The following is a 15,446-nucleotide window of genomic DNA, read 5'->3' as shown; positions in this document are numbered from 1 at the left end:
CCGGCGCATCCACCATTTTTATACATAAAATTAAAATCTGCCAGATCGGTTCAAAAGGGAGTTATTCTCATAGGAATTATTCTCTGTATCAAGAATCTCGCCTTATTTTTAATATCTCTGTTCTATCTTAGTCTGGTTATGTGTTTCTTTTGTAGTTTCTTCTGATATTGATGATATTCTTGTTTTTTTTTTTTTTGGTTTTTAATTCGGATTGTAGAGAAAACGAAAGAGACCAGTCAGAATGGCTGCAGACCGTTGATTTCGCACTGAAGTTATTTTTATTTCTGTTTAAAGATCGCTCTTATAAGCCAGGATGCACTTAAGCTTGGATGAAAATTGCCCTCTCGTTACACCAAACTTGAATGGCTGCTTTATTTGTTGTCATCTATTTTGTGAGCAGCGCTCGGCGATTACGCTTTTCATGCACTAACACAATTCCCTCCTGTAAGAAGTCTTTTCAATTTTTCCAAACATAACACCATGCGCAAGCGGAAGCTATTATTTTTCCGATGTAGCTAAATGAATTCCTTTGAACTCAAAAATTCTCCGCTGAAGCAAATTTGTGGAAAATTGTTTTAAATTCCTCTTTTCGTTCATTATGATTTTGTCGGGGCCGACGTAAGAAGGCTATTAAGTTCCAGTATAATGTAATAAAGAAATCAATGTCGTCAATGCGGTTTGTATTTTACCGTGTAATATATTGCCAGTGGAAAGCGATCTCCCGCGAAGACGTCAAAAAGTAAATTTTCCAATCATTTCATTTAGTGGCGCGATCGATCCAGCTCGTGTCAAAGTTGAAAATAAATCACCTTTTCCGCAATTTCTACACGTAAAATTTTAAGTCGGAGATGGTGTAAGGAGGGCATTTTAAATTCTTGATACATAAAATTGAGCTCTATACGTCTCGAAATTTAACGGCGCCGCTGTAAAAGAGCAAAACGGCCGCTCCGACGGTTTGATGCTCGCGGAATAAGAACTTTGTTTTACAAGTAGGTCCTCGAAGGAGGTTATCTATCAAGGATTACAAAGCCGCCATAAATTATAAAGTATATGCTACATTGGCTGAATTCCTCGTCGGTTTCCTACAAGAAGAAGACAATGTTGAAAGATTGAACAGCGTGCAGCCGCAAAAAACTGTCTTATCTTCGGTACAAAGAAACTCAATTATGGTTTCGTTTGTTGATCGAAAAATAAACAGAACGAATTTGTCTTATTATCGCAACTGGAAGCCCAGATCTGTTTTTTCACGTATGAAAGACGCCCAAGGACGTCTCGGAGGAATCATTAAAAGTTTTTGTCGGAAAATTAAAACCTTGATTAGTCTCGAGTTTTACTTAATTTTTCTTTGGGTTTTTAAATATGTACGAAACTTTGTACGTCCAACTTTGATTAGGTGTAAAAGTGCCAATAAAGCGTTCTCTCGAATTAAGTCAAAATCCTTTTTTGATAAATCCGAGGGTCTGATTTTAATTCAGCAGAACTAAAACACATCAACTGCGGGCCCACGCAGACTTCTTTCCTCGCTTTTCTATCACTAGATTTATTCTCAAGTGTTCGCATCCGACGTGAATATTTCCCCCGTCAAACTTTTTGTGAATTCCTTCGGTGTTTTTACCTTTCCCAAACCTCTTTGACCCGAACTGACTCATCTTTAAGCTCCTCGTGACAAATATTCTATAAAAATACTTCTCACGTTCCATACAAATTGATGGACAGCAGAGCCAGTCAGTAAAGGTCTAATAATTTCACCCCAGCAGCCGTTAAGCAATCACTTCGTTTTCCCGGCGAATGTGTTGCAAAAAACCCGTTTGCATATTTTTAAGGAATATCCATATAATTATGTAAATGCGGGTAGCGGGGAAAAGGTCAAAGATTAATGTTGTTTCGCAGGATTAACGATCGTCTATTTAATTCGCTTATACATAAATTTCTCGTAAAATGTAAACAGCCATGCAGGTGGAATAAGCGGGGGAGTTATTGACCCGTGAGTTCCGGGGGAGATGTCACGATTCGCAGATTTTTAGGTTAGAACACACTCAAACACGTTGTCGACGTGTTTCAACAGCTACGCTGTCATGTTTAGGCACACGTTTGAGTTCATCACTTGGGTCTTCATTTCCTTTGAGTTTCCAGCTAAACCCTCAGGAAAAAATTGAGATGATTAAAACTTCACGTCGCCATGAGATATTTATACTCGCTTTTGGACCCAAGCCTCCGGAAGGAGCAATTTCGTCGAAAAAATTGCAAGCCCGCGATCGATGGGACGTTTAATTGTGGTTGTTTTTTGCGGTTTTCTCCGCTACAGTATTTCAAGATAAAAACCCTTCCGACACTCAAACATACCTTCAGGAACTGCGCTGGACGTTAACAGGAAGTTGACGCAAGCCGCTCCGGTTCCGTGGCCTACTACGGTAACGTTAGTTGGATCTCCGCCAAATACAGCGATGTTTTCCTGTATCCAGTGGAGGGCGGCAATTTGGTCCATGAGGCCGTAGTTGGCCGGAGAACGGGAGTACGGATCTGTGTTTGCGTTGAGGAAGCCTGAAAAGAAAACAAAGGGATTAAGTGGCCTAAAATGCGACAGGGTAGTGGAAACGAATATTCAGCGAACGGAAATCTGTACAGAGTGTCTCGCGGAAAATTCACATATATCTCTGGGAAAAGTTCGCCGACGCCATTGTTCCGAGCTTAAAGGGGAGACTCGGTTTAATACGTAACTGAAGCGATTTAAGCGGGCGCTGTCGAGGCCTATGAAAAAGTAAATCAGATCTCGTCTATATCCTTTTGCTCATTTAATAAACGCCACTCCGCCAAAATTCCAATTTTTCTAACTCGCTCACCGCGCGACTACCGAATTTCATTACGGTGGTACGCGTAATAAAAAAGTTATTGGCTATTTTAAGAGTCATAAAGATTCAAGATGGCGCCTGCGAGAAAAAAAAGTCTTAAGTGATACATATTGTACTTTTTTATCTCTTCGGCGTTATAAAAAACCAACAAAATTTCTGTTATTTGGGCTCTCGGAGTCGTTTTACATAAGAACGCCGAATTTCATTATAACTCCACGTGCAATAAAATGGAGACGTGTCGGGAGTTGGGCGCTTAAAAGTGGCACAACTTTCGCTGGTACTATATTCAATATAGTTCCAGCAATCCCTCGCAGGCATTCCTGCTGGAATTGCTCGCTGACAAGGGATATAATTAGGTTGTCATTGAGATTATTGATGGGCAATGTGTGAACGTTCCTAGGAGAGGGCTGCCATCGCCAGTTGCATGAAACGTCTCCGAGATTACACACTTAATCGTGCCACAATTAAGCAAACCCGGGGGCGAGTAAACCTCCCCCGACGACTGTTAAACAAGAGGCGATACTATAAATAAAGATATTTCATTAGCATTCTCCTAATGTACGGAGTTACATACACGCTGTTTGCTCGGAATTGTGCGAACTCTCTTAAAGTCGTAATTTAATTCTCCGAACTCGACGGAAAATTTGTGCGTGCCGAAGGGGGAAAGCGCGCTTAGCCTTATGATAATCCGTACGTCTTTATGTCCGCAGGTAGGGGAGTTTTTCACCTCTGCGGCCCTAGATGTTCGACGATAACTCAAATTACGGGAGCTTTCACGAACCGAAACATCACAAAACATCGTGCTTCAAGACAAGACGGGTTTTTCTTGGTGTAATTATATAATCGGCTGTTCGATTACGCTGAGCACAACGATTTTTTATTCGCACACATTCAATCTTGCAAATAGAAGACAAGTAGTATTGCGGTTGAACATTGAGGGATTGTTTTGTATTGGATGAATAATGACACTAATGATCGCGATGCTAATAAAAGTGATCGTTATCGTTGGGAATTATTATCACATTCTTTTTCTTTCTTTATACATAATACCATCTCGGGCTCTCCCCAAAAGAAAAAAAATAATTGGACGGAAATCAATTCCTGTCGCCGAATTAATCTATCTCCGGATATAATTTGCAAACGATAATTTTTCCGAGCTCGACTTTTCTATTTCTGGCTTCCTTTCAGCGTTCCGGTGACCTTCTTAAGTTCGGAATTTCCAAACAGAGGAAGTCTTTGCTTACCTCCGTGTTTCCTTGATAAAGTTTACAAAGTGCTAGGTCGGCGAGATTGTTTACATGGAAATGAGGCGGAGATAATTCTTTTCTGATTAATCACGCCGCCGCTCGGCGGCTGAAAACACACTCTAAGCAACATCGGAGGAAGCTCACACGTCACCTTTATGTATTCATTTATGAAGAGCGCCGTAAGTTCCAACCGCGCAAACTATAATTTCTTATTCAAATTGTTCTCGAAGGGTTATAGTTTAAACCCCTCCATATAAAATTTAGATGCCTGAACAAGAATACCCTGCAGATTTCGAAGCAAGGAGCTTAGGTCTATTAAATCTCGGTAAATACTACTAATCGGCCGATGGAATAACAGGCTTGTCCTTTGTTTAGCCTCGAGGGATTCGCACTTAAGAACTAACAATCACAGTTTGTAGGTGGAAAAACACCCCTTTGCAGCCTCATCCACAGAAACAAGACCGGTGTTTATGTTGCGCGACCGATACTCTTGAGCCTATATCAATCAAGCTCCGAACAATAAGCACACCCTACTTCTAGCTCGCCCCGAGAGCTACAGTATATTGGGTGGCTTAAGTCATTTAACGCCATCGCAGGGCAAAAACTCCCCCGAGGAGGAATTTCTACACGCTTGCGGAAATTGTTGTCGACAACAATTCATCACGGTTGACGAGGTATAGATGAGATGCGTATCCGTGTTTGCGTGCTAAATAAAATTAATTAACCCCTTTACCTCTGTCATTATTCACCGGAAGATTTCCCGCAATAAAAGCCTTATTTCCTATCTGGAATCTGACGTAGAGCGAGTTTGTGATAGGAAGAGCATTTAGTCGTAAGTGGAATGTTGCTGGCGCATAAGTGGATGTAGGTAAAGGAGTTTAAAGACATTCCGCAACTTATGATGTGTAACCGTTTGTCTGGGAGTTTGGGGGAAGAAAGCGGCGGCGGCGCTCTCCGACGTGTCTACGTTGCGAACTTGCAAATTGCTCAAGTTTCTGTTCGGCATGCCACTAGAGAATATCTACGAGGGCAAAAACAAAGATCTTTTGTACGGGAACCGGCGATATATTAAATTCTTTAAACAATGCCGACCGTGAAACTACAATTAGGTCGTTTGCGGTTTAGTGGCGGCGTGCGTGGATTACCTGCGGGGATAAATTTAAATAAAAGGCGGGGATAATTAGGTATTTGCAGTGGCGATTAATTTTAATTAGTCGGAGGAACGTAACGTCTGACTTTAAGCTCAGGTAGGAGGGCGGCTTTAATGCCGAGTTCGACGCGAACTGAAAAAGCCGAATAAAAGTAGTGAGGGAAGAAAACTATCGTCAAAGTTCGGTGCGATGTCTTTGTTATCTGAGGAAAATTCCGAGATCGGCAGCGAGACGGAAAATTCCGGCTGAGGGGAATTTCGAACACTGAGGCAGGTATTGCTTTAAAAGCGAACTGATTAACCGAAATTGCAGGTTTGCTTTCTGGGCGACCATTAAAGAGGCATCGATCAGAACGCCAGAAACGGAAATTTTGATACTCGGAAAATTCTTCGCTTTGAAATGAAATCCAGAGCAAAAGTGAGGGGTGTAGGTGTGAACGATTGAAAAATAAGCCCATTTCTGTTTTTTGTGTAATCTCTGCACTTGGTTTCAAAAGTGCGTAATTTATTTTTGACAGGACGGGTTGCTCGCTCAGCAGTTGCACCAGTTTTGCATCAAGCTACAATTTGCTTGCTATTTTTGTTAAATTACGTACGTTTGGACGTGAACACAGTAATGAACAACTGAGATCCCTCCAGGACGACGATATCATTTTGTTAAAATCTAAACACGTAAATATTTTTTTAGCATCCAGTTTTCCCTTTCGGCTGCGTTTCAACAAAATACGATCCCTATTTGTTTTCGTCCAGTTTTCATTAAAACAAACTTGCTCGGTATGATGTTACTGTTTATGGAAGAATTTGCATTACGGCAGTGTACACAACGGTATCACTGCGCTTTTTCCAGCCGATAGGATGTTTTTAATAGCTTCATTTGAGTGAACGGGAGATGAATGATTGTATTTGCACAAGAGCGGAGTGGAGAGGTCGCCGTGCCGCTAGTTGTATAATTACTTGATTCGCCCACTATTACCATTTACATGGCCACAGGTTTAACTAATTACAATAACGACCTATTTGCATACGCTTTTGTTCCCTAGCGACATACATCGCAGATGTATCATAAAAATAATTACCTAATGAATTTTTATCGTCGAAGCAAAAAGTAGAAAAGGGGCATTTTTAGCCGAACCGGATAGAAAACGGGCGTTTCTCAAGGTCACGGCGGCGTACCGGTCGAAAAAAATATTTCGACGGTAAGTAAAAATCAGAAAATGTTAATTTCCCAAGTGAAGTCGGGCGGAATTAGTTCGGATGTTAAACTGGCGCTTGAAACAATTACGACTGACAAATCTGAACTTCGCGCACAACCAGCTCGGTGAATAGGTAATGGAATTCGCACTGCATCAAGCCGGAAGTTTTAAGTTCTCTTTGCCGAAATATAGCGATAACAATGCTCTTTCCCGAACATCGAAAACAAGACAATTAGGATAACAACTCCAAACTCCACATTACGGTGCAAGATCAGGAAAATTGTTCACGTGTTCGAAAAAGCAGCAGGAATTTATGCTATTTTTCTAAAAGAGTTCTTCGCTTACATTATCTAAATTATTCCGTCTAGAGGAATTCCTGCCATGAACAAAAATTCACTTAAGGTATGTCTAAATGATCACCGAGAGTGCGAGTTTCTCACTTCGTGTTTGTTTTCCTGAAACAATTTGCACTAGAACATGATGGGGAGTGTTTTGTGGTTTATTTATTTATGAACGTGTTTGAGTTGATTACTTGACACATTTACTATGCAAATGTAGGGAAAACGTCTGAGTTGGCGTCGAACGACCTTGAGGATTTTCGTATGCGTCGTTACTACGAAAGTAGGCTTTTGTGTTTGTGTTTTAATGTGTGTCAATATTTAATAAGGTATCGTGAATGATAAAGCCGCTAAATGAATGAACTCGCCTGAAACTTTCACCCGACCCCTTAATAGTCATTTTTTACACGTTTGTAATTATGATTGATATCTGGTAGTAGGCCTTGAGCACGAACGCCTTTAATGGTCGTAGCAACTGAATTACATGTTTGAACAAAACGCCGCATTAGAATGCCTTTATTGCTTTCACTAAGCGCAAGTTCGAAGCAAGCAGAAGTATGACATTAACTGGAACGACGGAGAGATTTATGGTTATTTAAAAGCTTCACTTTCCAACCCCTGTATTAGTAAATTTCCGATTTTTGCCGTCGCGGAGAAAGTGAAGCTCCATCTATTAAAAATAACTTAGCATCTGATAAACTCCTTTCACTGAGTTTATGACGTAAGCGCCCACTTTCCACACAATGCTCTCCGCTCACTTCGAGGATATTTTTAGTTCAGTATTACCGTGAAAACGTCATGTAATGTAATTTTTCGCACAAAAGCGTGTAACGTGTCTCGTTAAGACGAAATAATTAAAAACTCGGCGAGCTTTTTAAATCAGAGAAAACGAGAAATTTCCTGTGCTCGAGCGCTTTTTGTTGGAGAATGCTGAGCTCGGTGTCTATTTTTGTTACACTTTTCTTGTCGCTTTCACACACTTAACCTCGATCCTGTGTCCTTAAGAAGTGGCGAGGAGAATCGAGTGTGTATTTATAGATGTTTCTTTCGTGAATCGGTTATGCCTGGAAATCGACACAGACGACCGTAAAAAGCTTTCCGCGATCTTTAACAACAGATTTATCTTAATTTATTAAGCGTGGAGTTGTTGCGAAAAAACGACTTTCGCATATCTGCTTTGTACGCACGAGTTATGATCGTTATAACCCGAGGGGGAAAACACATTATGATCGAACTCGATTTAAATTAACTGGATTTCCCCGAAACAAAATTTGTATTAGTTACGTTCATTGAGTATAAATACATTTTTTTTCGCAACAATTCAATTTTTGTTGCCATATTTTTAAAGCTTTCTGGAGCTTTAAATCCAGAATAACAATAACACGATTTTATTTCCAGACAATTTTGTGTACAATCGAACATGCGAATCTGGTGCTTATTTTTTGAAAAATTGAAAGAAATTTGGGAGTGCCCACTGGTGTTTTATTTTTAGAAAAATTTGGCAGAATCTGGTGTTTTGTTTTCGAATGAACAAAAAAAAAATGTTTTGAGTCCCTAGTGTTTTCTTTTTATGAATCTGAAAGAGGAAAAATTTAAAATTTGCAAAAATCTTGAGACCCTTTTTGTCTTTTTCTTGCAATAGTTGAGTTTCCTAGGGAAGTGTGATGCATTATTTTTGCAAGAATTTCGGACAGTTTTGGGAACTTTTGGTGTTTCTTTTTGGATATAATTTAAAATAATTTTGAATACCCCAGTGTCTTTTTTTTGAAAATAATGTAAACAATGTTGGCTGCCGATGGTGATTAATTTTTCAAAAATTTTAAAGAATCTTAGGAATCTTTGGATCTTGTTTTGAAATAACTAAAAAAATCCTGGGGGTACTGGTATTTTATTTTTGGAAGAATTTGAAATAATCTTTTTAGAACTTCTTGTGTTTTAGTTATTATTTAATGAATTTAAAACAGTCTTGGGGTTATTTTTTGCAATAATCGAGAATCTTTGGGAAACGTAATGTATTAATTTTGAAACAAAAAAAATTTTGGGGAGCTTTTATGTTTGGAAAACTTTGCAAAAATTTTGTGAATTCCTAGGGACTCTTATTCATTGAGTTCGGAGCCCACTTGGGAGATTTTTTTTTTAATTTAAAAGAATTATGGGACTTCGAGTATTTCTTTATGCTTCACTTTTTTTTTAATTTTAAACAGTGTTGAGGGCCCTTGGTGTTTTGTTTCTGGAACAATTTTAAAGAATCTTGTGAGTCCCTGAGTCTTCTATTGAAATTGATTAAAATAATCTTGGGGGCCGCGGTATTTTATTTTTGGAAAAATTTTGAAAATCCTTATTGGCACCGGGTGTTTTATTTTTGGAAGAATTTGAAAGAATTTTGGATGCCCCAGTGTTTTTTCTTATTTTTTTGGTAATAATTTATATAGACAATGTTGGTCCATGGGATTTAATTTTTGAAAAATTTTAAAGAATCTTAGGAACTTTTGGATCTTTTTTGAAGTAATTAAAAAAAACCTTGGCGCTACTGGTATTTTATATTTGGAAGAATTTAATAAAATCTTGGGGAACCCTGATGTTCTATTTTTCGAAAATTTAAAAAACATATTTTTGGTACTTCCTGTGTTTTATTATTTAAAGAATTTAAAACAGTCTTGGGGCATTTTTTTCAATAATCGAGAATCTTGGGTAGACGTAATGTATTAATTTGGAAAAAAATAATTTTGAAGAGCTTTAATGTTTGGGAAAATTTGAAAAAAATATGTGAATTGCTAGTGTATTTTCAGTGAGTTTGGAGGTCACTTGTATGATTTTTTAAAGAATTTATAAGAATTTTGGGGCTTCCAGTATTTCTTTTTGGATACAATTTGAAATAATTTTGTTGGCCGCTAGGTCTTCTGCTGAAATTGGTATAAAATAATCTTGGAGACCTCGGTATTTTATTTTTAGAAAAAATTTGAAAATTCTTATTGGCACCGGGTGGTTTTTTTTTTGAAGAATTTGAAAGAATTTTGGATGTCCCAGTGTTTTTTCTTTTTTTTTTGTAATAATTTAATTAATGTTGCCCAATGGAGATTAATTTTTGAAAAATTTAAAAATCTTAAGAACCCTTGGATTTTTTTTAAATAAGTACAAAAAGCTTGGGGGTATTGGTATTATTTTTTTGGAAAAATTTGAGAGAATCTTGGAGACTCCTGATGTTCTATTTTTGGAAAAGCTTCAAAACTATTTTTGGAACTTCTTGTGTTTTATTATTTAATGAATTTAAAATAGTCTTGGGGTCAGTTTTTGTAATAATCGAAAATCTTGGGGAAACGTAATGTATTAATTTTGAAAAAAAAAATTATTTTGGGAACCTTTTATGTTCGGAAAATTTGCAAAAATTTTGTGAATTCCTAGAGTATTGTGTTTCAATCAGTTCGGGGGCCATTTGTGTGATTTTAAAGAATTTAAAAGATTTTTGGTGCTTCCAGTGTTTCTTTTTGGATATAATTTTAAATAATTTTGAACCTTAAGTATTTTTTTTTGTAAAAATATTTAAACAATATTGAGGCCTCTTAGTGTTATATATCTGGAACAATTTTAAAGAATCTTGTGAGCCCTTGGGTCCTTTGTTAAAATTGGTTAAAATGGTCTTGATAAAAATTTTTCGAGAATTTCTGACAATTTTGAAGATTTTTGGTGTTTAGTTTTTGGAAAAATTTGCAAAAATTTATAAAAAATCCTGATGTTCTATTTTTAAATGTGTTTTGGGGCCCCATGTCTATTTTTATTATCCAGAATTAAGGTTTGCGAACCACTAGTTCTAGTCGTTATAACTTAAGGGAGAATAATACATTACAATCGAACTCGACTTTAATTGACTTTATTTCCCTGAAACACGATTTGTATTAGTTACGTTAATTGTAAACGAACAATAAATACTTTTTGTTTGCACTAGCACAATTTTTATTACCATATTTTTAATTTGAAAGCTCTCCGGAGCTTTAAATACATAACAATAATAACACGAATTTATTTCCAACAGACAATTGTGTCTACAATCCAACACACAACGAAATACGGAATGGTTGAAATACCTGCAATAATTTTAACTTTACAAAACCAGGATTCCTAGAAGCGCTACGATGATAACAGACATTCTGAAGCCAAGAGCAAATTTAATATTTTTTGTTTTGTCCATGTTTTTTTCGGGGATAATTGCCGTCTGGCGAACGTCTCTGTTGGAAGCGATGAAGAGCAAGCGCCGCTGTACCGCCTTGAGGGGCGCCTGCCGGTGTTAATATTTCGGTGGGATATAAATTCGATAAGGCAACAAGGAGCGATGTTTGGATAGCGCCGGTGACAGTGGAGTGTCCTTAACCGTAAGTTATGTTTGCGGTAAACGTCTGCGTAAATATATAACAGTCCTCGCTCGCATATCTAGCATAAGTTCCGGCGGCAATAAGAGAAAGGAATCATCGAAACGCTCATAAAACATAATTGAAAGCTCGTTGGAAGACGTATATCTTGTCGGTCGGCCGCGTAGAGGGCGTCTTCGGCGTGGAGGCGATAATGACGCCGCAAATGGCTCTGTCGATAACAGCGCGCCAGCCATAGAATATCAGGATTAGGTGCGACAATTTACAATAATGATATTCCATAAACTTGATCGCTCCGACATTGTTTACTTTGTACGCGTCGTCGACAATAATAATTAGTCCCATCGCCAGAACTAATTACGCTAGAAAAATATTGTTCCACGGCCGCAACGACAGTTTAATTGGATTTTAATACGATAAGCTATTACGGCGACGGCCCCTTTTTACAGGTGACATTAGAGTAATCAAATGCGCGGTTTCAACGGAAAGCTCTGCGAATGCCGCATTTCGACTTGACAAATAGTCCAAGATTAGAACTACTAAATCACCTTTTATTGGGCCGGATTCTGGCGGGCCGGTTCGCATTCCGCGAATAAACATGTAGGGAAAGGAGCGCTGCACAAAAGGGACATCTATAAATACGCGCTCTCCTCGAAGATGCTCGAGAGGAGAGGATCGGGGATAAGTGCGAACGAGGAGTGTTGCAAAAAGGGGCGCTGGACGCGACAGAAGTCGGACGGATCTAGGGCTTTCGACGAAAATATCAAACGCGAAACGCGCTTTCTGGTTAGAAAGAATTTACTCGAAAAGACGGATTTATTAAAAGAGCAACCAAGGACAAATCAAATTCGCAAAATATTTACAAAACGTGCGGGCTTTTAATTTTAAATTGTTATATACGTTAAGGAACCTCTTTTGGACTTTTTCCAGTAGATCAGAATCAACATTACAAACTGGAGACCAAATAAATGAACAATAATCAAAATGTGATCTAACAAGTGAGTAGTAAAAAGCTTTCAGGGCGACAAATCTTTACGACAACTCTAGATAAAGTCCCACATACTCAAGATTTTACAACATATAACAATAATGGGTCCCAGTTGTAAGAGGAATTTCAGTTTTAATGTCTGAAGGCAGTAAATCAGTTAGACAATATGTCCATACCCAGCTACAGGTTGCAAAACTTTAAAGAGTTTCAAATCACCTTCACACAATAAGTATTGGATTATCGAAAACAATACGTTAGTCGTTAACAAATAACAAAAAATGTAAGGTTCCACGTGTACACCTTGTCCCACACCAGACAAACCGCGAACAAAATCGAGCATTTAATAATAGTTTATTTACTATGAGAGCCCATATGTTCAACATATCTCCAACTAGCAGGAAAAAACATCATAGAAAGTCACTATTTTCTCATTTAAGTTACGACCGACCTAACAAGAATCTCCACAAACCGAAGAACATAAAAGTCATTCAAAAGATTATAATTTCCTTTCTGACAATAAAAGTTTATTACTGTTTTAGGAATCACTTAAAGAAGTGCACTCTCAGTGATATACGGCTGATAGCTTTTATATTCCAAAATTATATTAGATTTCCCATAAAGATCCTGGCATTTACGCTGAAACAGATCGAAAGTGGCTTACCTTTAGAATTATTTTTATTTAAATGAAGAATATCTGGGGCTACGATCTCGTTACGAATTAATAATACCAAGCTTACAGGGATTTATGTGATTTTCGCCGAGGAAATTAAGGTAAAATGGTAGCACGGGAGTGTGTTTTAAATGTTCTGAAATTTCTAAAAAAACATTCTTTCTCGTTTTAATACACTTTCATTTCTTCCTTCCTACTTATTTCTTAAATCTTTTTGTTACGGTTCTCCCCACTTCTGGTTTTTTCTCATTGTGTGCTCTGCACATGGTTCTTCTTTTTCTAAAGATGTTTTAAATTTTTTAATAAATGTAGATTTTTCTGCTGGGTGTTACACTCGAAAAATGGCACTAGTACTATTCCATTTCAAGAATATTCGGTAGATGGCGCTAATTACTTTTTTAGTTCTAGAACATTCGATAGCGGTCATAACTTCTTTATAAAAGAGAGAAACTCAAGATTGATTCGTGTTTCAAACTAGGGAATATTGTTTCAAAAATCTACAAACTCGAATTAATATTTAAAATATTTCAGCAGCACAATAAAGTTTACGAAAAAGAGCAAATTTCAGCGGAATCGATACGTCGAACTGGCACAGAAGTTTCAGGTTCAGAACACATATAGTTATCAGACTTGAGGTCTCTGGAGTATTTTGCCTCTGCCCACTTAAAAAAACTGAAAAGAAAGCCAGAGGATATTGTAACGGTCCACTAGATCTGCTTCGTTTAAATTAAGCTCCTTCAAAGACCGCAACAGTCCATGATTCTTCTTTATAATTCTGCTCATTCCTGAATTAGTTATTAATTGCGCGCAGCTGCTTGAAATCGCTTTAGAAATACCAAAAGTGAGTTTGGCACGATTATTTAAAAATCGCCCTTATTTAGAGTGTATTAAAAATCACCAAACGCGAAAATACTGTTGCCGTTAAAAATAAACCAGACCCAACGCAAATGTAATTTAGCGCAAAATGAAGATAATTTCAGCACTACGGCCAAAAGCTACACGAGTACTTTATTTGCAAAATTTAAATTGCGATAATTCTGGATAAATTGTTTTTAATTTGGCACTAATTGGATTGGAACGTTCAGCTTTACAAAAAACCAAAGCGAATCATCCAAAAGTTCACCAATATAATTCCATCGCTGGACGTAATGAAACGTACGAGCTTTGTGTTGTTATTAATTAATAGATCGACCGAACAGGTGTTTGTTTGGCAATGAAGAAGCAACAAAAGTACAAAAATGTTGAGTTCTAATTGAATTTCCAATTTCAGAGTTTGTTTTTTAGTTAACTAGAGGCGAGATTCTGGAGCATCACAAGCAATTATTTTATTTCACAAAATAACAAATTGCGTGTTTGCGACGGTTGCAAAGAAATGTAATTGAATAACTTTCGTTAGATTACGGTAACTGATGTTTGAAAATTTCTCTTTTCCGTTTGTAGTTTGATATAAAATGTGTTTATTGCTAGTTGTTTTGTTTTACGTATAGTCCGGCAATGCATGCTTTTAGTGTAATTATCAATTATCTTTTCGTGTGAAGTTTTAGTTTATCGTCATGCGCGCCGCCCCCCGGGACTTCGCTCCACGCTGGCTAAAATCGTCCTCCCACTCGTCGAAATATTAATGCCGCCGCCGCAATATCGGAAAGAGTTAAATCGTACAGAGTAGGTCGGCTTAAGGAAAATCCTGTAAATCAGTTTGTGAATAGTTCCCCTAGTTCAATTTGGTCCGAAACTTGATTCCGAGGTCCTAAACTTGAGAAAAACTTTCTAAATTAAATTCCATCCAAGTTTCCTGACCCGTACATGTGTATTTCAAGTAGCAGACCTGCCGAAGCTTGTCTCGTTTTCAATTAGGAAGATGCCCATTATTTCGCGGCGCGTCCTTTTCAACGTCTCGACTTTCCCGGATCTCCCCTTCGAAAAGCGTCCGTTAACTAAAAACATTATCGATATCTGGTTACTCGACGCATTCGTACAAATTTGACCGAATTTTATGGGATCCGGCCGACTTTATATGGGGATTTGAAGGCGGGGAACGCGTCGAACGGGATTTACTCTGATTAGCTCGACGAAACATAAGGTCGGTGTGAATCAAATAAAAAGACAACCACGACGGCGACCCACTTCGGGACATCTACATACAAACTACCGACAGCACTCGCAATTAATCCCGCCGATTTAATCATTGGTTGGTGGACGTCAGTGCCGGCTCCAGGCGCATTTCACCGGTTTGTGTGAGAAAGGAACGATCGGGAGCGTAAACAATCCACGGTTTGTGTCACTGTTTTTGATGCGGGAACGCCGATTTTGGGTCAGAGGACGATTTTTGCGGTTTTAACATTGATAATGTAGGTTAATCCGATGGTTTACTACAAACATTGTGTACGGTTTGCACAGAATAGATCAAACGCAATTGTAAATATATAATTACCATCCATGGATGAGGTTTTGTCTCGGTTGGAAATTTAGTTGTGATGAACCCTTTGACAAATCGGTGCGTTTTAATTGAATGTATTTCAATATGTATACCTTTAGTAACTTTTGTGTTGGAATTTTATTATTTGTTGTTGCATTTTGTGAGTTTTGATAGTCGCTGCGGATTTAATTTTTTATGCGTCGAAATAGGTCGAGCGCTTTTAGTAACATT

General features: G+C 37.9%; 1 protein-coding gene across 2 annotated transcripts in view; it reads right to left on the bottom strand.

Annotated features, from left to right (window-relative positions):
• The window catches only part of Nlg3 (Neuroligin 3), a 174,803-nt gene that overhangs the window by 31,950 nt on the left and 127,407 nt on the right, over positions 1 to 15,446 (bottom strand). For both annotated transcript variants that reach the window (XM_064066407.1, XM_064066408.1), the window contains exon 3: positions 2,344 to 2,541. In XM_064066407.1, the coding sequence (XP_063922477.1) occupies positions 2,344 to 2,541 (198 nt within the window). The remainder of the gene's footprint in view (positions 1 to 2,343; positions 2,542 to 15,446) is intronic.

Source organism: Zophobas morio, unplaced genomic scaffold (genome assembly GCF_036711695.1).
Source record: "Zophobas morio isolate AGI-343-1 ecotype UQ-CSIRO unplaced genomic scaffold, CSIRO_AGI_Zmor_V1 ptg000028l, whole genome shotgun sequence".
Lineage (NCBI taxonomy): Eukaryota > Metazoa > Arthropoda > Insecta > Coleoptera > Tenebrionidae > Zophobas > Zophobas morio.
The sequence above is the reverse complement of the archived record's forward strand: the minus strand, read 5'-3'. Positions and strand labels throughout refer to the sequence as shown.